The 27,040-nt window shown below is 34.2% G+C and overlaps 2 protein-coding genes across 2 annotated transcripts; one reads left to right on the top strand and one right to left on the bottom strand.

Moving 5' to 3' along the window:
• The first annotated feature begins 9,879 nt into the window (after window positions 1-9,879).
• On the top strand, window positions 9,880-10,341 carry LOC143530308 (uncharacterized). The gene has a single exon (XM_077025874.1). It carries the CDS (start codon window positions 9,880-9,882, stop codon window positions 10,339-10,341), a length of 462 nt encoding a protein of 153 aa, XP_076881989.1.
• Window positions 10,342-11,980: 1,639 nt separating this feature from the next.
• Window positions 11,981-24,173, bottom strand: LOC143530307 (uncharacterized). Its single transcript, XM_077025873.1, has 7 exons — window positions 23,565-24,173; window positions 23,172-23,293; window positions 21,518-22,171; window positions 20,659-20,821; window positions 20,123-20,276; window positions 12,168-12,261; window positions 11,981-12,095 (listed from the first exon to the last, which is right to left on the bottom strand). The coding sequence occupies exons 1-7, from the start codon at window positions 24,171-24,173 to the stop codon at window positions 11,981-11,983; spliced, it is 1,911 nt and encodes a 636-aa protein (XP_076881988.1).
• Window positions 24,174-27,040: the final 2,867 nt, after the last annotated feature.

Raw genomic sequence — 27,040 nt, 5'->3', positions numbered from 1 at the left:
ATAAAAATGCTAAATAATTCAAACATTTATTTATGAAGTTAAAATTTAATTGTTACAACTTTTTTAGGGTGCACTGGTAGAATAAATCTTTATGATTTTCTCTTTGCTTTGACATGCCTGAAACAAATTAGGTGGATTTGTGATGTTAGGTGTGAGACCCTTAGACTGAATGTTAACTTGAACTAAATTCTAAACATGATTAGAGGCCTGAACTCTCGGCAATTGGGTTTAAGTGGACAACAATATCGAAAATCGCGTTTTTTGTGCTCTCTTTAAATAAATTAAAATAACTTAAAGTGTTTTGTAAAGAAAACTCTCTGATTTTAAACCCATTGCAATTAGAGTTTTTCAGGGACGAAAAAAGATAAGTGTGGGGATATTTGATATAACACTAAATATATAGAATTCCCTTGTATAGGTTATACAATACTTTATTAGTTTTTGTTCGGTTTTTATTAGAATTTATATATTACTAACATATTTAAATAATGTAGGTTCCGTAGGTTGATCGTGGTAAAAAAGAGTGAAAAACGAGATAAAACTAAGGACCGGAGGATCAGGAAACGAACCAGACCGCATCAGAATTGAACCGGATCAGACCGGCACCCCTATTTTTGCATGCCACGCTGCGAGACGAAGGGGTGCAATCCTCTTCGCGCTGCTCGAGGAGCACCAGATTTCCAGAATCTTCTTCGTTTTTGAACAATTTTGGGCCTAGAAAACTATATAAACACACCTAAACTTAACCTTAAGAATACCCTACAAACCAGAGCAGACTTGGACGAAATTTGGAGCTCTAGAGAGGATATTTTGAAGACTTTGGAGGCTCGAAATCATTCGTTGACGTGCTCCTCGATAAAGAACGAAGACTATGGGTTTTATTACCTATTTTTTTCCGTTTACATTATTTTTCACCACGATTTCCTTTATCATTGTTTTGTTTGATTTTATCATGATTGGCTAAACATTATAGACTGCCTAGGCATATAATGAACCTTTGTTAGATGTTTGATTTTCATTTGGGATTTATTTTACGTTATTGTTTTATGAATTAAGTAAAAGGTTTGATTATGTTTCATTGATGCATATGTGTGATTAGAATTGCTTAATTGAGTTTTATTATTCCATAGTTGCTTTGATTATTATTTGTCATATGATAGGTTGCTATAAGGTCATCTAATTTGTGTTTTTGACTATTTTATGATTGATTTCGAATAACTTCATTGGAATAATATTATTTAATCAAATAAACATATGTGTGCTGCTAACCTAAGTAGATGTAAGTTGCTAGGTTATTGATAGGTCTTTGTTGATTAGGATTGCTAGATTTAGTTCTTCGTAAAGAGTCCGTCGAGGTTTGATTGATTAATTTTGTCTATCGAGTCAATTGATCATATTAGACCGCCTTTAACTTCCGCAATGTAAGGTAGGATTTCGTATAAAGGAACTTGTTCATAATAAATTAAGTGACCGTAACGAAACCTGATTTCTAAAACTGGTGTGCGTTAAAACTTATTAGAAACATATAGGTGTCTTCTTGAGAAGGGTCAGGGTCCTGTTCAGGTTTTTCTTTTAAGCTTCTATTTTACGATCCCAGTTCCATAAATATTTTCTCGATTAATTGACAACTGAAACTTAGGGGATTTTAGCCTAGGTAGTTTTCCTTTATCATCTTATTAAAATCAACCAAATTATCTTTCGTTTAAATTATTTGTTTTTAATATATAGCTTTTAATAATAGTTTAAAATTAATATTTTAATAAAAAAATCCCCTAAACAAATATAAATAAATAGTCGTGTCTGTAGTTGAGTCTAATTAGCTAGTTTACGTAATTAAAAGAATCTCCTGGGTTTTATATCCGGACTTACTTAGCTGTACTAGAGTCGACCGATTCACCTGCCGGTTAGTAGTTTTAGTTAAATTAAGAGTTTAGAATTATTACTTAGTATCTAGATTAGCGTAATTTAAGTTAATAAATTAATAACTACTTTTAGCATATCAGTAACAGTAAGCAGGGGCGGACCCACATAGTGTGGATCGGGGTCCCGGGACACCAATGTTTTTTAAAAATTTATTAGAAGCGGTATATTAAATTTTTTGAGGACCCCATAAGATTTAATACTTGGAACCCATACTATTAATGTTGATGTGGTCTGGTGGAAAGTCCCTTGTTTTATCTTTGAAATGTCATGGGTTCAAGTCTTACAAGGCTCAGTTTTTGGTTTTTTGTGTTAATTTTTAGTGTTAATCAATCATTTGATTGCTAATGTTGCAATGATAACTTTGGAAACATTCAAACACCTCTAAAATACATATCATTGTTTTCAACTTTATGCATGGTTTTCTTTAGAAACATTCAAACACTTTAAAATATCAGTTTTATTTTTCACTAGTTTAAGTTAATGGTTTTCAACACATGCTTATGAAAGGGTGGATCTAGGTTCTATCTCAAAAATGTTTAAGAAAGGGAAAACAAAGTGTTTATGTGTCAACCCGACCCATTTTGACCCGTTCAGGTAGTGATGATTGAAAAGAAAGTTTTATTATGATATTGTTTTTTATTATGTTCTTCGCCTCGACCCGACCTGAACAACGACCGACCCGAAAAATTTGAACACCGAAAATATGGGACCCCATTGGCAAAAAATCCTGGGTCCGCCACTGACAGTAAGGTGCTATAGGTTGCCTATTTGCCTTTTTAGAACACGACTATGAGTTTGTATTTCATTATCATCCATAGGTCATAATGTATTTGTTTTATATTGCGTATTATATTTTGGCAGTCGTAGTAAAAAAAAAACATGTCAGGTCAGAATATGATATGTTGCATAGTGGTGTCTACTGTGTATCGGGTGCATGCGTTTGATATATATAACTCTTTAGCTTCTAATAATAATAATAATAATAATAATAATAATAATGTGTTCACAGGTGAATACGCTACACATGTTTGTTTTTACGTTAACTAATAAAATGTTACAACCATAACACAATGCTTAAATATATTTGGTTTATTCATATGCATTTACCGATATATAACACAAGTGCATTTATATTAATTAACCCATTCGAAAACATTAATCAACTCGTAACCCGGTAACAATTTACTCTATATTAGGGATGAGCTCGATACCGTACCGGTACCGAAAATCCCGATCCCAAAAATCGCAAATTTTTGGTACCGGTACCAGTACCGAAATGTTCGGTACGGTACCGATATTTAAGGTAAAATTCAGGAAATACCGGTACCATACTGTACCGGTCCCGAAAACTCAAAACCTTGGTACAGATTCGGTACCGACGGTACCAAATCGGTACCGATTTCGGTACCTGTACTGGTTCGGTACAGGTACTAATCGGTACCATACCAATTTTTGCTCATCCCTTGTCTATATAGCTAATTTAACTATCCCCGTTGGTTGGGTTTTGACTTTGATTAGGTCGAATGGCAAAAAATAACAAGAAAAATCAAATTTTAACTGAGAAAGATAACGAGTATTAGAAAATAAGAAAAATAAGGTTTCATGAGAACCAATAAAGACTAAGAGATCTAGGATTAAAAACATTGTAAACTATCCAAAAAGATAATTAGATTATCATAACTTTTTTCATTTCATTTATTTGATATACAAATGATTGCTAATGAAAGATAAATTTGTTATGGCAACACCGTCGATAATATCTTCCACCAATGTCCATGAATAGGGTCGCTAATCTAACGAGCCTAAGCCGGGTGGTTGCTCCAAATGTTTCCCAAGGTATCATTTGGGTAATATTAAAGTATATTCAATTAGAACTTAAAAGTATCCTTTATATTAATTTACTTTTATATGTTTTAATAAGGTAATGGAGTGGATATGGAAGCTAATGAGTGTGAGAACATGAATGATACGATACATCCAAATAATCAACATGAGATACAAATGGCAGATCACGATTGTTTAGAAGATGAGGACCAGTTACAAGGCCATGAAAAACAAAAAGCATCATGTTCTTATGCAAAAGGTAATAGTATATGTAGGCGTAAGAGGCTACGTATCACTTCTATCATCTCTAGTGAGCATATTGAAGACCATATTGACAACGACCATGTTGAAGACCACCAGATTTTGAAACTCAAGGTCATCAAACTAATGAAATACAAGGTAAAACTTTAGACAATTTGTAATGATATATAAGATACAAAAGGAAAGCAGATATTTTCCAACTATAATAAATTGTTTTTGTATTTATTTTAAACTTGTTAGGTGCTCCTTAAAATGTTAGAGGCGATACACAAAAGGCTAAAACTTGGAAGATGGATATTACGAAAAGAATAGTTGTCACATTCAACAGGTTTGGAATACCTGTTGGGGATGAAGGTAATGAATTAGTTCAATTCTTTGGGACGCTTGTGAGGATGTCTGATCATGTATCCATAGAATATTCTGACTGGAGAAAGGTTCCCATCCAAAACAAAGAAGACATGTATTCACTTGTTAAGGTGTGTGATAATATATAAAATTTTCCGAACTTGTAGTCTATGTTTACCTATTGTTTACTAAGATTGATAACTTTTTGTGAAGGCTACTGAATGGGATTTTTGTTTGCAGTCTAAATTTGCAATTCATCCTAATGAAACAGATCAGATTAAAAAGTGGATCTTATATAGCATGGGAAGAAAATGGAAAGCGTGGAAATGGTCGTTAAAGGCCCGTGCTTATGATCCAAGTCTTACCGTTGAGAAAATTATGTCACAAGAAGTTAAAAATGACAAAGGATAGAATGCAACTCAGTTTAAAAAACTTGTTTCTAGTTGGTTCACTCCGGAATTTCAGGTAACAACATGTAACTTTGATTTCTTATACAATATATACTATTCGGGTAATTTATTCAGGGTTTTGGGTTAATCAAGTCGGGTTAAAAACTATCTGATAACCATTTGAAATAAGGGTAATCAGGTTTTAGTAAATTAGGCATTTTTTTAATCGGGTCGGGTTGCTTATGGTACTGTATTGGCTAATACCAACAACCTCGTTGTGCTTTTATATACCATTTACAATAGAGAAAATGTGATGTTAAAAGATTGAGCCACTCAAAGATGAAGGAGCCTCATGTTAGTGAGACAAATTCGTTTGCTAGACTTGGTCATGAAATGGTATTATTCATACTATTTTTGACATTTATTATTGTATTTTTGGGTTTTTATTTCGCTTTTACTAACCATTAGACATAAATTACATGCAACAAAGAATAATGGTTATATCCAACAAGAGGAGAGTTATATATAAAAATTCACACCAGTAAAGATGGAACTATTGTTGATGATAAAGCTGCTCACGTTGTGGTAATGTATAATTTAATATTATTATATATCATGGGTGTGTTTTATTTAATTTATGATTACCTATTTGGTTATGTGTTTATGCTTCATTAAAAGATATCTCAAATAATTCTACAATCACACTTGATGATCCTATTGATTTTACAAAGGATGACTACTCAAGAGTTAAAGGCCCGGAGAAAAGAGGATATGTTCGATTTGTTGGAAGGATGCCAGCAACAAAAAGTAATGGGGCTTCTTCGACAGACTCAAAAACTATAGATCAGCTAAAGAGTGAGTTAGTGCTATGGCTGCCATCATCCAAGAACATATTCCCAATGCAAACTTGTCTTCGGTTATGAGCAATATGAACATACAGGTAATTACATTCGTGAACCATTATGTGTTCTTTTATATAATATTACGTGTTTATGTACTAGCATTTGTTTCATTTATACCTTTTAGGTCCGTTCGATGGCCCATAATAATTCTTCATCAATTGATGAAATATCTTCAAGAATTCATAATGATAATGGTAATTACTCTTAACTTGTTACTTTTTTTTAAACTATTTTGCGATATTAAATGAATATATGATTATGTTGTTGTAATCTTCATATGGAATTTATCATCTAAAACTTTACAGGGCAAGAAAGACGTTTGGATAATTGATCTTTAAATTTTTGTTGATATAAGAGTTAAGACAATATGTTTTTTTTTCTATATATAGGTATTCGGGCAATTATAAATATATAGCCACACATTATCTGTTGTTTTTTTTTTGGCCTAATTGTTAGGTGTTTGGACCATTTTCTTATACATGTTTATATGTTGATGATGGAAGGGCACAAATCATGAGAAGCTTTGGACAATTGAAAAAAAAAACATTTGGAAATATTCTATTAAAGTGAAATTGTCAGCCAAAAGTATATTTAGATTTAGATTTATTGTGTAAACATTTGAAATTTGGAATATATTACTTATTACACGATTTTTCTTGAAAAATGTTTTTTTAAACTTATTATTGAAGCTATAATACTATGATTTTTACGTTCACCGAACTTTATTTTATATTTTATATTGTAAATGTTGTGATTTGTGTAACAAAATTATGCGCCACTAAACAAAATAAATATATTTAAATAGAAACGATTTTACTAACACAAAACTTGTGTCACAAAAGTTTTTTTTTTTTAGATTGTGGCAAAAATAAAATCTCACTAAAAGTAGTACGAATATGTAACTAGAATTACTTTTTAAGGTCACAAAAATTGTGCCTCAAAAGTCTTTTTTCTATATTATGTCAAAAAAAAAAATAGTGTCATTAAAAGCCAAAAACTTTGTGTGACGCATCAAAAAAGTGACACTAAAAGGTTTTAGTGACACCACTTCCAGTGAAACTTTTATTGTGTGCCGTACATTCTTAAAGGTGCTTTTAATGGCACTTTTTTTATTTTTAGTATAACTTTTTGTATTGTATGGCGTTTCTTTGTAGTGTGAGGGACAAGGTGGAGGTTTGTATTGATTATATGATGGTTAAATCCAAAAAAGCTAAGGATCATCCGAAGGATCTTCAGAAAGCATTTGATATCCTAGACAAATTCAACATGAGCTTAATCCTTCAAAGTGCAATTTTGGTGTCGAGGCAGGAAAATTCTTGTGATATATGGTCACTAACACTGCATTCTCAGGTTTAAAATATAAGTAAAAGAAATGATAAGATTGGATATGGGAAGAAAAGAAAAAAAAATATATACTTAAAAGAAATTCTCGAGTTAAAATAAAAGAAAATAAAAGAAAATAAAGTAGTAATTACATTCTTGAGTTACATCGGAAGGAAAAGATAGGAAAAAAATGTAACTTTACAATTATGTCCTCATAGCAACAACAACCATGAGAATTGAGATAGGGTAAATTAGTAATATTGTAATGGGCTATAAACTTTTCCTTTACAATCACGCCATATTTGACTGAAAGTTTTGGAGGAAAAAGCCCCAACTTTTTCTTCTCATTCTCTTTTTTTTTCTTTTAAAAAAAACTCAAGAATAAAAAAAGAAAAATTTTCTTATCTTTTTTTCTTTCCAAACCCTTAAATAAAAAACTCAAGAATGCAGCGTAAGAGAGGGATCGAAGGGAGTCCAGAACAAATCAAAGCAATTCTCAACATCAAATCTCCAGCAAACATCAAGGATGCTCAAAGATTAACAGGAAGAGTGACAGCACTTAACAGATTTATCTCAAGATTCTCAGAAAGATGCAAAGAGTTTTATGATATCCTGAGAAAGAATAAAAAATTCAAATGGAATGAGCAACACGAGAAAGCAATCTAAGAATTGAAGACATATCTATCCTCGGCACCATTGTTGATGATGCCAGAAAACAATGAGCCGTTATCCTTATACTTGGCGGTATCCAAAACCACCATAAGTATTGTGCTCGTCAAGGATCACGAAGTCCTTTTGTGTGGGGCTATTTGAATCGGTACTCTAACACATGCCCGCATGTTTATCATTATTTTAACGGCCACTCCATGCGTTAATAATTAATGAACCTAGAACTAGCGATTGTATTGGCCCATGTGAATTAGGACTTTCATACCTTAGCTAGCGATTGTATTGGCCCCCTCTATATCTCCATGCCTTAATCATCTTTTTGGGTTTTTGTTCTCAACAACTTCAGGAGCAAAGGCGTATTGATGATTTCTTTGGGGTCGCACATGGCACAAAAATGCATAAAAAGTGTTCTTGAAATTAAAGTTGCTAGACTTAAGTAGCAAGTTGCTACAACTAGCTGACAATTTTGTTTTACGATAGCAATTTAGTTTAAGCGTCAACAACTTTGTTGCTCGGTTGAAAATTAATGAGATCCAGTAGCATCATTTAGTTTGGTAGGATCTTTGAACTTTGGTAGCAAAGAGTTGCTACTAAATGAAGTTCATGAGATGTTTTCCTCGTGATGTAATTATAGCGATTACACTTTAACTACCATAACTGTTTATTAAAAGTTGCGACATTTCATAACTTTCCAATGATTCATTACCTATATAAATGGGTTATCATATCTAATTTTAATATTTGATTCGTACTTCTAATTATCACATAATAGAAAATCTTGTTCTTTGAATAACATTTTCTATCTTATTTGATTATTGATTTTGTTATGCACGAGTTACTTTAGTCATAAAATAAATTCTACACAATTCAGAAATATACCAAAATAATTAATTTGAGAACATGAAAGCTACAGGGGAGACGAGCTGTCCTAAGTGGCATGAAGTGAGGGTTAATGAATTTCGACTAGTAGGAGGAAGATCATAAGAAGGCTGGTGATTCTGATGTGGATTCGGGAAAGGAGACTGAGAGATACATAGCATTGGAGATGGTATAAAAGATCACCCTAACACCATCATAGATGCCTAGTCCCTTTCAACTACTAAAGATGTAATAATCCAATCATAACTTCTTAATATAATTAAAATAATTGTAGTAAATCTTAATTATATATATATCAGATCTATGCAATATATTCCATCATATCTAAACTGTTTCAAATTTATTTGTTAGCCTTAATTGTTTGATACAAGTTTGATTTAATGTTTAGAGCCAAGTATGCTATTTGCAAAGTATGTTTAAGTGACTATTATATTTAGTAGAATGTTCCTAGCGTAACTTTTGTAATTTAGCAAAACGTTCTACAAGAAAAGAATGCATAAGGTTTTATGATTTGGTGAATCGTTGTGTCGGACTGTTCATCCGCGGAATATAAAAGCCGATCACCATGTAAACATTCTATTGTGACTTCTACGTCCAACTTCAAAACACGTCGTGAAGGAGCTTGTTATGTCAACTTGGAAGCAAACAGAAGTTTATAAACAATTGCTAAATATTTACTTAAAATATCTATTTGGATTATAAAATACATATTAGGTAGGAATATAGAAGCTTACCACGTTGTAGTTTGTACGTGCAAACAAGTAATCTCTTTGACTTCATTTTTATTATTAATGTTGTCGACAAGTGAAAACATGGGCATCACTATTGACTATTGAGCTCATCTAAAGCCATCATAAAACAATTAACTACACAGGCCAAATATAGATATACACACGTACATGTATGTCTACATATACATACATCCATTCATCACTTGCAACTCATCATTGGTTGAAAATATCAAACAATTTAGGGTTCATCAAGATGCTGATCAATGAGAGCTCACACATAGAAAAAAATGTTTCTATTGATCCGGCATCCATGAAACCATTGCCTTTGTTGCCCACCAACTACAAGTTCCTTACCAACTCACTACCCAACTCACCTCGCATCGGTGCCTCACGGTCACTATCTCGGTCTCACTCTCCTCTCACTTGTGCTTCTGATAGTCACCTTCAACGAAGCAAATCAGGCGGTGAACAACGTCTTCCGTACCCTACGGTGGTTTTGATCTCTGGGCAAATCTTAATAACACCGCGGAAAATAAATCTTCCAAAAAGCATAGTAACAAAACACTATTAAGCAAAGGAGTATCACCGACGGATACTACAAACCTGGTGAACGAAGTTAAAAACAATAATGAAATGGACTTCAAATGCAGAGCCCTTTGCTTATTCTTGCCCGGTTTTGGAAAGGGTAAACCGGGAAGAGCAAGAAGAGTGGAACCACAAGCATCAAGACCATCACAAGTAGTTTCAAACAGAATTTCACTAGAGAAATTTGAGTGTGGATCATGGAGGTCGTCTGCGATTCATAGTGACGATGATCATACGTCTACTCTCTACTTTGATCTTCCACTAGAACTTATACGAACAAGTGTAAGTGATAATGCTTTGCCAATGAATTCTGCTTTCGTGTTTAACAAAGGTGGTGTGAAAGGAGTCCTTAAGACGAAAGGGGGACTGGTGGAACGAAAATCGCAAGAGGGTCGCCATGTTCGGTTTTCAACTTCGTCTACGACCACACAACCGTCACCACCCATCACGCCTCGCTTATGCAAGGCTCGAGACGATTTTAGGGCGTTTTTAGAAGCTCAAAGTGTTTGAAATGAAATTTGTAATATTGCTTTATTTTCCAAGGTTTTGTTCAGTCATGAGTGTGTAAAATTGTGAGAATAACTTGGTGCGTGACAATGGTAATGTAGAGTTATTTATTGTTAGTTTGTTACTAGGTACCAATAATGCAATCATGTCGAAAATAACAAAATACTATTGTCTCGCAATATCAATCAACCGTAAGAAGTTTTTTTTCCTTTTTTAAAAGCACGAAGTTTTTAAAATACATATCTCAAATAGATCCTATTAAGAATAAATTATACAAGCTGGCGAGATTAAACTCGCGCGTTACAGCATGCGCAAGGTTTTTCGTTTCGATATACCCGCTATAACAAACGAAAAGCGAAACACCAAAAATATAGTCGTAGTATAACAAAAGGGTATCGATCGTGTTCGTTTTGTTGTTTTTTCTATTATGCATCATCCGAACTCACGCTACCAAATCAGCGCACTACGGCGGATACCAACTGAAAGATAAAACCCAAAAAATATAACGTGCTCGGTTAATTGGTTAGTTAAATAATTATTTAAGAAAAGAACACAAAAGAAATTTAAAAAAGAATAAAAAAAAGGTAATCGGAAAATAAAAATAAAAAGGCTTCAAAAGTTGTTCGGTTCAATTTAGTTGATGTAGCAAACGAAAAAGAAACCCAAAATATTATCATAATATAATCAAAACGGGTTCAATTTTGTTCATTACAGCATGCGCAAGGTTTTTCGTTTCGATATACCCGCTATAACAAACGAAAAGCGAAACACCAAAAATATAGTCGTAGTATAACAAAAGGGTATCGATCGTGTTCGTTTTGTTGTTTTTTCTATTATGCATCATCCGAACTCACGCTACCAAATCAGCGCACTACGGCGGATACCAACTGAAAGATAAAACCCAAAAAATATAACGTGCTCGGTTAATTGGTTAGTTAAATAATTATTTAAGAAAAGAACACAAAAGAAATTTAAAAAAGAATAAAAAAAAGGTAATCGGAAAATAAAAATAAAAAGGCTTCAAAAGTTGTTCGGTTCAATTTAGTTGATGTAGCAAACGAAAAAGAAACCCAAAATATTATCATAATATAATCAAAACGGGTATCAAACCGTTTAAATCTTTGTTCATTACAAGAATTGAGCCCTCACCATTTATAAATTATATTGACAAAATTTTAACACTTGATATCATTAAGCCAAGGACCATTCGAGATTTGGTAGTGGATAATTGTTATCATTTTGGAGTATTGGATTGTTAATGTTAAATGGCGGTTTTCTATTTTGCACTGTTCTTGTTTCAATCTATTTGAAACTAAACATAGAGAATCATTATGTGCAATACCTTGTACTTAAGCTATCTAGCAACGTCCTCTGTCGAAATTTAGTTCCACAACTAACATGTATTGCTAATACGAAAATAAGCTAGTATAATAAAAATCAAAACGTATATTGTGCCATTAATGAATCAACCAGCGAAGTTGGACGTACAACTTTACATGTTGGATGTGCTTGTAAACGTTTAGACACACATTGTCTGTTGATTATTGACCCTGCAAAAGAGATGCAACCCTTTAGAACCCTTTTTTTTTTAATGTGCACCATTACAATGAGATAAAATGTGTCACATAATACAAACATACTCTCATGAGCACATTGCCTTCACAACATCCAAAATAGGAGCTTCACAAACCGGGCATTCCTCGCTAGTGCGTTTCAACTCCATCGCACAATTAAAGCAAGTGCACATATGGCCGCATCTAAAATTGGACGGTATGACCATTTATATAGGAGTAAACCACTTAACAGAACTTTACACAGCAAATAAGTACCTGTATAGAAGTGAATCGACTTGCGCATCATAGCAAATAGAGCAATTATGTTGGACAATCCCTGATAGCTTCCTATCATTCCTTTGATCTGCAGCTGCAATCATCATGTGACAAAAGATGGCATACAGTTAACAGAAACAAACTACAAAAACACAATGATTTTGTAAGTTAATAAAACAACAAGAACACAATTATTGAACCAGGTGATCGATGTATGTCCAAAGTTTGCTCACAAATTTCGTAATTTAACGACTAGTTTAATCCAAAGTTCCAAGTCGGGGTTTCAGAATTTTTTAGCGCATTTGTGAGACTTTATGATTATGTGGAAAATTGTTAATTGACTTGGATATTTTCACCTAATCTTTCCTTGGATTAGACAAGCTTTCATGGATTAGTCTACAAAAACCATGCTAAAACCATTGCAGAATTGTCTAGATAGGAAAATTCTAGGACAAACTAGCAAGTTAGGCAAAGAACTATAAATAGGGGTGTTGGTCATTTGATCAATCCACATTCATATATTCTAAGTTTACCATGTATAGCTTACATTGTAATTAGAATGGAATAAAGCTTTCTTTGGTTTTCAAATATTGCATTCCTCCACAATTTCTTCAATTCACTGGGATATCGAACATAACACACCAATTCAGTTGGGATGATGAACAAATCAGGCAAGATTGTATCCTCAAATAGTAAACGCACCACAGATGGGGAAGAGTATTGCTGAAAACTTCTCGAAAAAGAGCTAAGGTCAAGTTGCATCAAAGGGTAGGTCTTTGCGGAAGCATGTTAGGGATGTGGAAACAAGGCTGACTAAATTGGGTCCCAAGCCAAATATTACTATATTACAAATAACAAGTTTGGTGCCATAAGTGTCCTATTGGGCCACTTGACAGCACCGAACTAGTACGTAAATTTTGTTTTTGTTTTTTAGCTTAGTAACCGTAACGAGCATAAGGAAACCGTCTGAACATCAATTTTTTTATTTTTTTTAGTTCTGGTATAATAACAAACGTGACAGAAACCGTCTGAATTCCTTTAGATTCACTACCTCAATGCCCGGGATCGACAACAGTCGAGTTTTACCAACGCTCGAGTTTTACCGACCGACGCTACCACATTGGTCCACCTCAATTTTAATATTTTTTTGTTTTATATTTGGTTTTAATTCCCGTACAATAACGCACACCACCAAAACCGACTGAAGCGCCGACTTACCAGCTCAATGCTTGGGTTTTACCGCCGTTTGAGTTTTAACAACTTGGCCTGCGCAAAGCGCCGGGTAAAAAAACTAGTTACTCCTAAAAATAGTTGGGAACTGCATTCGTGGATCTAAGAAACAACTTGAAGCAAGGATCAAAGAGAGATTACTAAGTTACCAAAAGAGACTTAGTGACGTGTCCCATGAATGTCATAGAAGCTAAATTGGATTACAATCGAAGTTAATTAGCAAGTGCAACAAGACCATGTTTAACGGAGGTTTTAAAGAATTTGCAGAAATTAACGATGGAATTGATGAACAAAACTGATTACGAAGAACAATCACGAACGAAATAGTATATCTAATCAAATGATTATTGTTTACAAGAACTGGTTATGTAGGATTGAAAGAGAAACAAAAATCGAATGAATTAACCCTAATTGAGAAAAAGCCCAATTATATGCAAGCCCTAATTTCCGCTGCTAACAGTCCTTAACTACTAATCTTTCAAAGTAACACAAATATCCCTTGATATTGTAAGTAGACTTCAAGTAGAGCCATAAACTTCAACTATCAACAAGTTGATACTTTTGGTCCAAAATATCACAACTTAAACCATCAACTAAGCATTGACTTTACTTATTTTGACTTATAAGACCATTAACTATTGTTGACTTTGCAAAATTTCCACACTTAACATTTTCCACCTTTGAGTAAAAATTTAAAAATAACTGAAATGTCCCTGACTCTTAAGAAATGTGCAGAACCTTTAAACAATGCACAAACTTAGAATCTTGAACACTTTTAGTTAGCATATATGTTGCATTATCTCTGGTGTTCACATAGCCCACCCTTACTTCCTTTGAACTTAGGATCCCCTTATCCAATGCAACTTTACACTTATATGTTTAGACCTATCATGAAGTACCTGATGCTCAGACAACATAATAGCACCCATATTGTCACAATAAACCTAACCATCATTCGCTGATAAGCCCATTTCAGACATAAAACCTTTTAACCAAATACACTCCCTAACTGCCTTTGTTAGAGCAACAAACTCAACTTTGATAGTATATAGAGCAACTACCTGTTGTAAAGTAAACATCCAACTAACAATACCACTAGGCGCTGTAAACACATAACCTATAATTTAGCTTCCCTTCAAGATCTTTGACACAAGTGTGAATCAACATAACCCCGCACAAACTAATTTGACCCTTTTCAATTACTATAAACCAACCTTACATGATGGTGCCACTTACATACCTCATAATCCAATTAACACATTCCAAATGTTGTTTGCCAGGATTACTTAGAACCCACTAACCAGATTAACTGCATAGCCTATATCAGGTCTAGTGCAAACCATCAAATACATTAGGCTACCCACTGCATTTCATATGACACATTGACCAATTTACCCTTTTCTTCATTTGATTGAGGACAATCTAAACCAGATAATTTGAAACTCATAGATAAAGGGGCTATAATAGACTTACTATTCTCCATATGATAGGTACTAACACCTTTTTAAAATAAGAATTTTGAGATAGTTTGATAATACTTGTGATGCATGGGTCAAATAATGTACTTTTACTGTCTAATATTGTGTGTTTTAGTTGTTTATATCTATCTAACATTATTACTTTAATTAGTTTTATTAGTGCAGGTGCTCAGAGCTTAAAGGAACTAATTTAGAGCATTCAAGATCATGAAGAATCCATTTATGGGTGGAAGGAAGCAACAGGGGGTCAGAACGTTGCAAGAGTATCAAGAAAATGGAAGTTGAAGATTTGTGTTTTGGCTCCACTGTAGCTTACGACAGATCCACTGTAGTTTACTGTGGAGTCTGGCCGTAGATGACACCATAAGGCAGAGACTATTTTTAAAAAGGGCAATGTCTACTATAGCTTAGGCTGGACCTACCATAGCTTACGATACGCCTGATGAGGAAAGTCGTTTAGTGTTTTTCTTTCATATTTAAGCCGTTTAGACCCTAGGTCGACAGATCTTCATAACTAAGCCACCAAGGACGATTTTGGAGCCATTCTTCATCATCTTAACACCTCTCGATTGGTAATTCATCCATGGATTCAAGATTCCGATCCATGATCGAGTTAATCATGATGTACAGGCAAGGTTAAACCATTCGTGACCAATTCAGGTGTAGGGTTTGCATATAAATTGAACATTGTATGATTGTTACCAGTATTGGGATTCAGTTTTAATTAATCTTTTGGTTGATTGAATCTAAATGCTTGTTTGAATTGGTTAAACAATTGTTTTTCTAGGATTATGCTTATCATCAATTTTACTTGGTTTGTGTTCATCAACATTTAGGATTAAGTTCTTGTCATTATTAAACCGTTTACCATTAACCATTGATAGATGCTAGGCTTTATATTAACGAACTGGTAATTAGGTAGACCGCATCCAGTTATGTCAGATTAGGTTCTGTGAATCATCATAACCAAACTAATGTGTCTAGTAATTATTTGCTTATCAAACGAATTATGTCTTGTGAGTGCCCAGTTGGTATAAATTTGATTCAGTTAGTTCATTGTATTACGATTACCTGAACCTTAAGTGTTTACCACCGTTTTCTCTAATAGTTTACAACCAAATTAAATCATAAATTGCTTGACATCGTTTGTCTAGTAAGTTAATTAAATTAGTGAAAAATGAACATGAATTGCACTTTCTAATGACTCCTCGTGGAGAAGACCTTACTTACCCGCATTAGTTATTATTATTTAAGTCTTTTTAATACTTGTTCATTAAAGCACAACATCTACATCAGCATGTAGCTCTGTCTCTATGAATTTTCTATGAATTTCCATGCCTAAAATCTTCTTTGCCTCCCCTAACTCTTTCATTTCAAATGCAGCCATTCGTAGTTTTTTTGTCTCTTCAATCAGCCCTTTATCTTTGTAAGCAATTAGCATATTATAAACATATAGTAACAAGTAAATGAACTTCATGTCACCATATTCCTTGTAATACACACAAGTGTCATACTGGCTTCATTTAAACCTATGTGTATTTACATGCCCATCAAACTTCAAGTACAATTGTTTAGGTGACTGTTTGAGCCCATTCAAGGACTTCTACAACTAACAAACCTTCTCACCTTAAACGTTTGACTCAAAACCTGGTGGTTGCCTCATGTATAAAGTTTCTTCAAGATCACCATGTAAGAATGCGATTTTAGCATCCAATTGTTCAAACTCTAAGTTAGAAACAATGGAGATGGACAATATTACCCTTATAGAAGCATGTTTAACTACAGGTGAAAACACCTCATTGTAGTTATCCCCTTCTCTCTGTGTGAATCCCTTGGTTTCCAATTTAGTCTTATACCTTGAATCCTCACCTGCAACCCATCTTTGATCTTAAAAATCCACTTGCAGTCTACCTCTTTTTAAGCTTTTAGTTTCTTAACTAGTTTCCAAGTATGATTCTTGTTCAGTTAGTTAACTCGTCCTTATTAGCTTCTTCCCACTTATTGACATCAGATGAAATTAAAGCCTCCTGATACGTAAGTGGTCCACTAGAAATTTCCTCAGCAGTCACATGGACACGTAAGCTGAAATATCATCCCTTATGGGCTTGGCAATATTCCTTCTGGGTCAGCTTGTAGTCGCACCTTGTCTTGCACTGGTATGAGTTGAGCTTTCATTTGTTTAGTTGTAATAAATGAATCTTTAGGTTCTTTTTGAGAAAGTTTCGCCTCAATTTGAACCCCATGATCAACACTTTGATCAATGACAGATTTACCCTTTCCATCCATATACATGATGTCTTATTTAAACTCAACATTCTTGCTTAACACAATATTAGGACTTCCACCTTCTAACCTCCACAGCTATACCCCTTTACCCCTTCAGGATATCCCAACAAGATGCATCTTCCAGCCCTAGGCTCTAACTTTCCTTGGCTTATATGTGAGTAAAAAAAGCTAAGAAACCAAACACTTTAAGGTTATCATACTCAGTCTTCAAACCATACCATTTTTCCATAGGGACCATCATTTCTATGGTTGATGGCGATGGCCTATTGACCAAGTATGCAACAGTCATTAATGTTTCTTGCAAAACTCATTAATATCACCACTACAAAGCTCCAAACCATTGTCTGTTCTTAGCTTTTTCATCTTCTTTCTAGTTTAAATTTCATCCAATACCTTTCATTCTTTGAACTTCCCAAAGGTAGCAGACTTATTCTTAATGATATACACTCACACCCTTCTAGAGTAGTAATCAATTATTGATAGGAAATAGGAAGCTCCACCTAGGGATGGGACTTTGGCAGGACCCCATAAGTCTGCATGAATGTAATCTATATACCCTTAGTTCTATGGATACCCTTAGATAATCTAACCTTCTTGGCATTTCCCAATGAACAATTCTCACAATTACTTAGACTATCTATTACACCCTGATTATTTAACTATGTGAAGCCTATATCATTCATAAGTCCCAATCTCTTATGCCATAACATTGTGTAATTGACTATTTTACCATCTACAACAGATGAAGAACCAATAATAACTTGTCCATGTAAGACATATATGTTATTATCTTTCCTGGTTCTAGACAAAATAACCATAGAGCCCCTAAATACTTAGGCTTTTACATCCCTTAAACTAACATGACAACCTTTTTGTTTAAAGGTGTGTAAAGAGATCAAGTTTGTCTTTAACTCAAGGACATATCAAACATTACTTAGATCTATTATTTATTCATTATTCGATTTAAAAGAAATTGAACCAATACCTTGAATCTGACATGGCCTATTGTCACCTAACTGAACCACTCCTTGCTTCTCTGACACCAAATCTTTAAATAAGGCCTTATTAGGAGTCATATGATAAGAGCAACCCAAGTTTAATGCCCATTCATCACTCACCTTGGTTAGACACAAATACATCTTTGCACTATCATAACCATCTTAATTATCATCTGACTAACAGTCATGCTTCTTGTTCTGTTTGAATTCACCTTTCTTCTTGTTCCATTAAGGACATTACCTTTTGAAGTGTTTATCTGAATTACAAACAAAACACCTTCTCTTTCCCTTAAACGTAGATCTTGCAGCATTTCTATTAGCCTTATACCCTCTTTGTTTTGTTACACCTTCTCTTTCCCTTAAACCTAGATCTTGCAGCATTTCTCTTAGCCTTGAACACTCTTTGTTTTGCTTTGCCACTAACATACAACCCATCAACCCCATTATCTCTAATCTTTCCCTTCTTATGCAATTCTAGAAATCCATAGCAGACACGACATCTTCCATTGACAAAATCTCCCTTCCAAACATAAGGGTGCAACAAAATTCTCATATGACCCTGGTAATGAGGCACAAAAGATGATGATGGCCTGATCCTGTTCATCTATTTCCACTTTAATGTTTTCAAAATCAAGAATGATCTTTTTGATTCATCAATGTGGTCTTCAGTTGACTTACCAGAGGTTATTTGAAATGTATAGCATATTTTCTTTGAGTACAGACGATTTCACAAGACTTAGTCATGTATAATGACTCAAGTGTTGACCAAACTCCGGTTGCCGCTAATTCTTTGGATACTTCCCGAAGAACTCGATCTCCCAGACTCAATATTATTGCACTATGATCCTTCTTGAGTATATCCTTCTTCTCCTTGTTTGACAAAGTATTCGACATGTTAGGTTCTTTCAACAGAGCACTAATGAACTAACAATGCTCACATCTTAACTTGTCAGCAGACTGAAGTAATTCTTCCCCATTGGACTTTTGATATCGAACTTTATACCAGACACCATGGTTGTATCTTCAAGAGGATTACAGAAATTCAATCAAGATAGAGAGTCGAAGCTCTGATACCAATTGTTAAAGAATTTACGGAAAGTAACGATTGAATTTATGAACAAAACTAATTACAAAGAACAACCAAGAACGAAATCGCATATCTATCAGCAACTAGACACTTTTGGTCCAGAACTTTATATCACAGCTTAAACCATCAACTATGCATCGACTTTTACTTATATTAGACTTATAAAGACCAATGATTGTTGTTGACTTTACACAATTTCCACTCACACTTAACAATAGGTAGCAACAATGACCATTTTGCTATAAGCGAGGAACACACCTAAAACCAACTTTGTTTGTTGGCAAATGTGATGTGACGGTTGTTAATGATTTCCTGCATGAACTGGAGAAATACTTACATGGAGTGCGTATCCTAGACGACTTATACTGATATGATGTATTTAAAGGACGCCATGATATGATGTAATTAAAGGACTCCATAACGTTGTGATGACTACATAAATATATCGCATTGAAAGAGATATGTGTACCATAATAACATGGAACTGAGTTTGCTCGTGAGCTTAAGAATGATTTGTACCTAGTGAACAGTAAATATGAACAAAAAAGTCAGATTGTGCAAACTTGAACAAGAGTATGTAAAAGGATTCGCAACCTTAACCTTTTCTTCCCTTAACTTTCGAGTGCTGGCTAAACTATAGAGTATAATCCAAATATTGGGTACCTTATACCCGTCGCATATGTTTTGTCATGAACAACATCGGGCCAAATGTTTGTAAACCTTTAGCTAACTACAAACACTTTTCTAATAAACAACTACTTTAAGTCATGCTAGCTCTCAAGCATCTCATAGGGTCAGCTCAAAGTCATACATGTAGGAATATAATCCAATATTCAAAGATTTGTTGAAATGTATAATAATTTGATGACCTCTAACCTGCATGAGATGCAGCTGCACCAGCATTTTGCTTAAAAGAATGTTGAAGTTTGACTTGCATGTTAAGACAACTTTTTATTGACTTTCGTAGATCCGTAATCTCATGATGGAGTTGTTCCATGTGTCCTCGCATTTCATATATGAGTTCCATCTCCTATCCGAAGACAACCATAAACTTAATTTTATTCCATTTTTATGTTGTATTAAGAGCACAACTATAGAAGAAAAACATGTGGGTGGGAACAATAATTAACTCACAATGGTTTGATGAGTGATGGCAGGAGAGGATCGAGGAATGCTATTGTTATGTGCCCGATTAAATGAAAAAGATTTTTCTATAAATGGAGATGTTGTGGTGGTTGTCTCAGATGGAGATGCTGTAGTAGTTGTTCAGATGGAGATGTCATAGCGGTTGTCTCAGAGTTGCAAACAACATCATTAGGTTTCCATGATCATTCTAAATATGATGTTTGATCGACATATTCATTATATTCACTACGCTTTATCTCGGTTATGCTCCTATGATCTTCAGCTACCACTAAACCATCTTGTAGTTCAAGTTCTTTCCTAGACTCTGCTTTCTTTATCACTACTAAATCCTGTTTTTCTGTTTGGGCTTGTGATTGCTGGATCCGACTCATCATTAGTTGGTCAATAAGGTCACGCAAACTACTCCCAAGAAAACTCGAGACATTTTTTCTATATAAACAAGAAAGTAGTTTTTGTTAGATATATATCATCAATATATATTGTTAATATATATTGTTGCTCGTGTTTTCATCTTTACGTGAATATGATGATATTATAAGTCACTACTTTGCCATTCATAAAATTTCACAACTTTTAAAACATAATCAACTTAATTACATCAGCAAAAAGAAAATTTTTGCACATATAAGGCTCTTTGCAATATTCCAAATAATTAACTTACATGATCTTAACTGTGATGAACAATTATGTTGGAAAATCATCCAAATGAGTCAACCTTCTCAAAACCAACACTGTCTTTTAATGCACATAACTTAAGATTGCTGAAAAACCGCATAGAAGGTGACACGTATCTCTAGACACCGAGTACACTTCACGCCGGTCACGTGGATATACTAAGATCATGAAATGGGGACATGCTACGACATTTGGGCACCAACTGTGCCGCGTGGATCTTTAGATCGCCACATGACAAGATCTTAACATGTCAATGTGATCAGCGTTTGGTGAACCCCATGCCAAAAATAGATTCATGTTGCTTTCTATGTGGTTTGTTCAACAACATTTTCTTTGAAAATATAAATGGCAATATTTGTTTTTAGGAAAGTTGGCCCTCAAATATTCGTTTTGAAGATTTTCCCTTCTCTTAACCTGTAATTAACTAGAAATGTAAAATGGATAACTTGCCTTTCAAGTAGTCGTTGTATGTCCCCATTAGCTGATGATTGATCTTCAAGCATCTCTTCGTACCTTGCTTGTCTCATGTCTTCCCAGTCACTTTTTGGACGGGAAATGTGGCTGATCCAATCATAGTTTGTGTCGAAAAGCTGCATATCATAAGACTCATTTTCATCCAACTCACTATGTGTTTGAGAGTACTCGCTTGTCATCCAATCATTAAAGCTTTCTAATGCTTGCATCCTCCTATTCCTATTTTCAATTTGATCATAAGAGGTTTTCGCTGACATGAATTGACCTTCATCTTCATAAAAGTTGTCATTATCATCATCATCATTATTATCCTTATAATGATCATCTTCCTTAATCTTAGTGGGGCTGGAATAACTATCTACGAATTTGGCTTGGTGCACCGCAACTTTACAAGAAGCCGTTGAAACGTGTGTTGATTGATTTGGAGCCATGGGCCCTGATTTTAATTGTGATTCTTGTTTCCTGTTGTTGGTGGTAGTCTTGGTCTTGGTCTTAATTTCCACCTCCTTAGTGGTGGTGGAGGTGGCGGCCAGAGATTCCTCACTTGCGATGTTCTTTTGATCATTTCTTTTGTCTTTCCTTGACTCCATTACTCCTTTCTCATTTCTGGAGTTACACCTTTCCTTAAATCTGAATTGATATCAAGGTTTTTATATATAAATAGTGGTAGTTTAGATACATTTTAGGTAAATTCATCATAATGAACATTTAATTGTTTAAACTTACTAAAATAAGCATTGACTTCCTAGTTTTTACTAATAAACATAGATTGAAAGGATCACTTAGAAAATGGCACGTACACATCTTTGTGCATCAAGTTTGCCATACACTGACCATGTGGGCATATATTGAAAAGTTGCCGGCGTATCACACCTTTCGTAAATAATATATTTTTTTAATGAAGATGTTTTTGGTCCGCGTATTCGGCCAAAAGAATGTTTGCGGCCGACATATTTCGCTGAAAGATGTAACCTAACATGTTTTTAGGTAGTTCACGAGAGAGCATGTGGAGAATTCGGTTCCCAAAAATGTCCATGTATTTCTTTGTGATCCGGCATTCAATCAATTTTTGTTTATGAAACGTAAAATGTCAATATTTATTTTGAGACGTTTGAGTGATACTTCATTTGATAAATTTTTCTGTGTTTTATATGTATGGGTTCATGTTTCATCCTAGAGTCGTTAGACGAGTTGCATAAAAGATAATTTAGCTAAATTGCTTGTTTTTTTCAAACAATTTAGATTATATAAGAATATGATGTTTTAATTATGAGTTTGAGTCAAATTCAAATGACTTTTATCATGAGAAGCATACAAATAACTAAAGCAATTATGCTAACACTAGAGTAGTTATTAATGCTAATATAATATTTGAACTAAGTAATTATTATTACACAATATTATATTTTATAATATAATTACTCTAGGTCAAAACTGTAATTACTTTAGTTACTTGTATGTTTAGTATGTCAATTTTATTTGTACTAGATCCCACCCTTTTAATTATAACGAATGCATTAACGCCTATAAAGAAAATAGAAAAACGTCAACAATTTCATTTTGATACACTACCCAACATGCCCATCCTCATATTAGGGAGATTACCATTTGAACTGGAGTGGAAGTTTACCTCATATCCATGATATCTTGGCCCTTATTGGATTCCAATGGTTTTGGAACGCGAAACTTGTGTATTTTATCTTCTGGTTTTGGTTCAGCTCCAAGACGCAGGAGTTTAAAACGAAGCAAAGACTGTAAAGATATGAAGACAAAGGAAACTCCTAAAGATTATGAACATCAAATTCATAACGAATTCGAAGAATTGTAACCTAGAACTTGTTAAAAATAATCATCATAGCATTTGTGTAGTTATGATAGTTGATTTTCTCATCTAGTTATTAGAAAAGTTATTATAGTTGTTTTCTTTTTGTCACATATCGTTAAAACATGTGTATGCTTTTCATACCTTTTGAAAAGGAAAATATACAATTCTCTATTTATTTAGATTTCAATACAAACGTACTTGGATACGGCCTCGATGTTTAAAGTTTGAGACCACTTTATGTTCCACAAACCATTTAAGCTCGCGATGCTTATCTTTCTCCATTTGCATAAGAAAAGTATCGAAAGCATGTCTTCCTCGTACCAAATGGCGTGAAACTTTAACGCCCTTGATACCTTTGGGTTCTCTGTCAATTTGTTCAGGATGTAAATTGGTTCGAATAAGAGGCAATGACTGGTTTCCTTGTCCAGCAACATTAGATGCAGCCAACTCTTCTTCTCTTGACAGCTTCTTGATAATATCCACCACCCGAATCTTCTCCTTTTCTGCAGCACCTGGATTTGAAGCCTTGCTATCTCTACTCGGAAGTGGACATGAAAACTGCCTTAAAAGACTTTCTTTATCAATTTCCAAATTAGCATCAGAGTTGGTTGGAGAGCTTGGTGAGGCGTTGTCGGTTTTATTATCCTTAAATGTTGGTCCAGAATCATTATTGTTGGAGTTCTTGTCTTCAGCCAAACCTTTCCATCTTTGAAGAAGGGAAGAAACACCACCTGAATTTTGAGATTCCACAACATATCTTGATTTTGAAGGAGAATCTTGTTTAGAACATGAAGAATCCGTTGTCATTTTCAAATTCACCGCATTTTGGTTTTGTTGATCACAGAAACGACCTTACGAGCCAACGTCCAATGTTCGTTCTGTGATTGTTTTTGTAAACAACTATAATTAATACTACTATTGCTATTGCTATTATTAGTGTTTTTTTTCTTCGTCTTGGCCATGATCTTGTTGATGTTATCACTTTTCTCTTTATTTTTAACTTTGTCGATGAAGGTCGAAGGCAACCACGAATAATCAATATCATTCTCCGATTCATTCGCGTTTGTGCCAGATTTCCCACTGTTATCACCAACGGTCGGAAGCCACGAATCATCAACATTGTTTTCAACTTTCTGGTGACGGGAACCCTTGGATTCTAATGTTACCGTCGAGCTGCGGCTGATTGTAGGCAACCAAGAATCATCGGTTTTCGAATTCTGGGAGGGAAGCCATGATGAATCTTCATCTTGATCTTTATCATCGGCTTTGTTCTAGCGAACACATTGAGAATTAATGTATCCCATAATGTTTGCAGAACGCTTATGATCCTTGAAAGCGACGTAACTAAATGGCGAAGAAGATGCTGCCACCTTAATTTGCATAGATGCCATTAAAATGAACACCAACCAATCCAAGATTATCTGATCGGGTAAATATATATAAGTAATTCATTCAACATAAACTGAGAAACATAAATTTAATGATTTTGGATGAGTGAGCTGAAGTTTTGTGTTTTGTGAATTCATGTAATCTTAGGAACATAATCATAGGAATCAAACCGTTGTGAAGGTAAGGACATGGTTGATTACCTATTTTATTCGTACATTTCTATGCGTATTCAAGTGTCAACCACCATTTTCGGTAACTTTTTTTCCTCCTAATTTCTAGCTTTATTTATTATTCTTTTTTAGTTTTTGTTTATTCTATCGAGCCCATTTCGATGATTAAGTCTAGTATTTGTTAATACTATTAACGTTTGGATCCGAGGCCTTTTAATCAAGGCCCATTAGGCGAAGAATTATAAAAAGATGCATGGCATACCCTCTACAATAAATAGTGGAGGTATATCTATGCACACACCAACTTTTTAAAAAACCATCTCTCTCTGTCTTATCCTTCCAACCACTCTCAGCTTTCCTATTTTAGAAAATAACTCAAACACAAACAACATCCGGGATCTTGGTTAGTCATAGGTGATTTCAGCTAACCTACAACCTAGATTGATCCAAGAACGTGTTGTGAGATCCGTTATAGGGACCTACAATTGGTATTAGAGCTTTCGGCTCTACTAGTTGAGGTTCTTGGGTCACAACCTTGGATTTTGGTCTTGTTTTGGTGTTTGACAAGTGTATTCAACTATACTACGGGTTATTTAGGGTGTTTAAGACTTTGTAATTGGTAAAAAGGGTGTTTTTGTGAGATTTCGTGCAAAACAGCGTGTTTGCGATTTTGTTTTTCCAGATACCAAATCGCAATTGCATTGTGGACTGAATCATTGCATTTGAAACATAAATCGCATTCGCATTTGTGTGTCAATCGTAGTCACGCTTTATTTCACAATTGCGTCGCATTTAGAATCCCAATCACATCTCGATCTAACTCGCAGTTGGAACCTAATAGCATTCGCACACCTTATCCTAATCGCATTCGCATACCTTACTTGAATTGCATTCGCATTGTTGTTCATTGTGATTGCGATTCACAACACTTTGAATTTTTTAGAGATATTTGCTGATTTCAAGAATATTTTGACCTGGTGTTTTACTGATCAATTTATAAAGATGTATTACGATCCAGAATTGTTAAAGTGCTTCTTGATACTTTAAAATGAAGCCAGAACCGCCAACAAACCACTTAAACTCTTGAACTTTGAAAGCAACTTTGATGATTGGAAGTTAAAACTTAACCTTTTGATGATCAGAATTGTCGCACCCCAACCTAAGGAGGAATGCCGGGGCGTGATCCGATTGCTCACAGCTCGAAGATATTATCATTGAATATAAAATAACAATATCTAATTAATTATTTTATTCAAATAATCTACACAAAATCCAAATACAACAAATAATTTAAATGTATAAATCTAAACTTAAAATTATGATTAACTTGATTATATTTTAAGGTCTTGTCTACATGTCCAACTTCAATCTTCAATACAAACAACCTGCATATGCGTAGAAAATGGAGTTTGTCAACAACACATGTTGAGTGAGATGATCACCAACTTTGGCACAAAAAATAATAATATATACATATGATAGATAATTGATAAATGATAAGTGATAAATGTGCAAACCAACCATGTGATAGTAATCAATCAAATCATAACAAAACATGTATATAACCAAATCACAACCAAAGACTTGATAGTGTGCCAATGAATCGTTGCCTAGCGAATCGGGCATTGATTACAATGATTGACATTGTCGGTTTACCTTCGCCAAGCGAACCGGGCTCCGCTTACTAAGACGGTCATATGATTATACTAATGAGAATCCAAGACTTGATAGAATACAAACACTTAAATGAATAGCAATTAGCAAATAGCATTTAATTGATACAACACACAATGATCATGTTTGCGATTGTTTGAGATATATATACGATAGAAAATATTAATAAGTATGCATATGTCCCCAAAACGTTTGAAAACAGTATATAAAAGGGGGAATGATCAAACTCACCTGATTGATTAAGCCAAACGGGAATGATTACGACAAGAAAGTAGTAAGCACACTCTTCGAGAATTACCGACAATAATCCTAATTAAATAATATAATATTATGAATGAATTATAAATGATGTAATACGTATAACGAATTTAGGATTTCGATGTGGATTGAGTTACAATTATGATTGGTATGCTATGGATTGAACGATTGCTCACTAAAGAT

This window comes from Bidens hawaiensis, unplaced genomic scaffold, assembly GCF_021521415.1.
Source record: "Bidens hawaiensis isolate Kalapana, Puna unplaced genomic scaffold, B.hawaiensis_p1.1 tig00008893_1, whole genome shotgun sequence".
NCBI lineage: Eukaryota > Viridiplantae > Streptophyta > Magnoliopsida > Asterales > Asteraceae > Bidens > Bidens hawaiensis.
The sequence above is the reverse complement of the archived record's forward strand: the minus strand, read 5'-3'. Positions and strand labels throughout refer to the sequence as shown.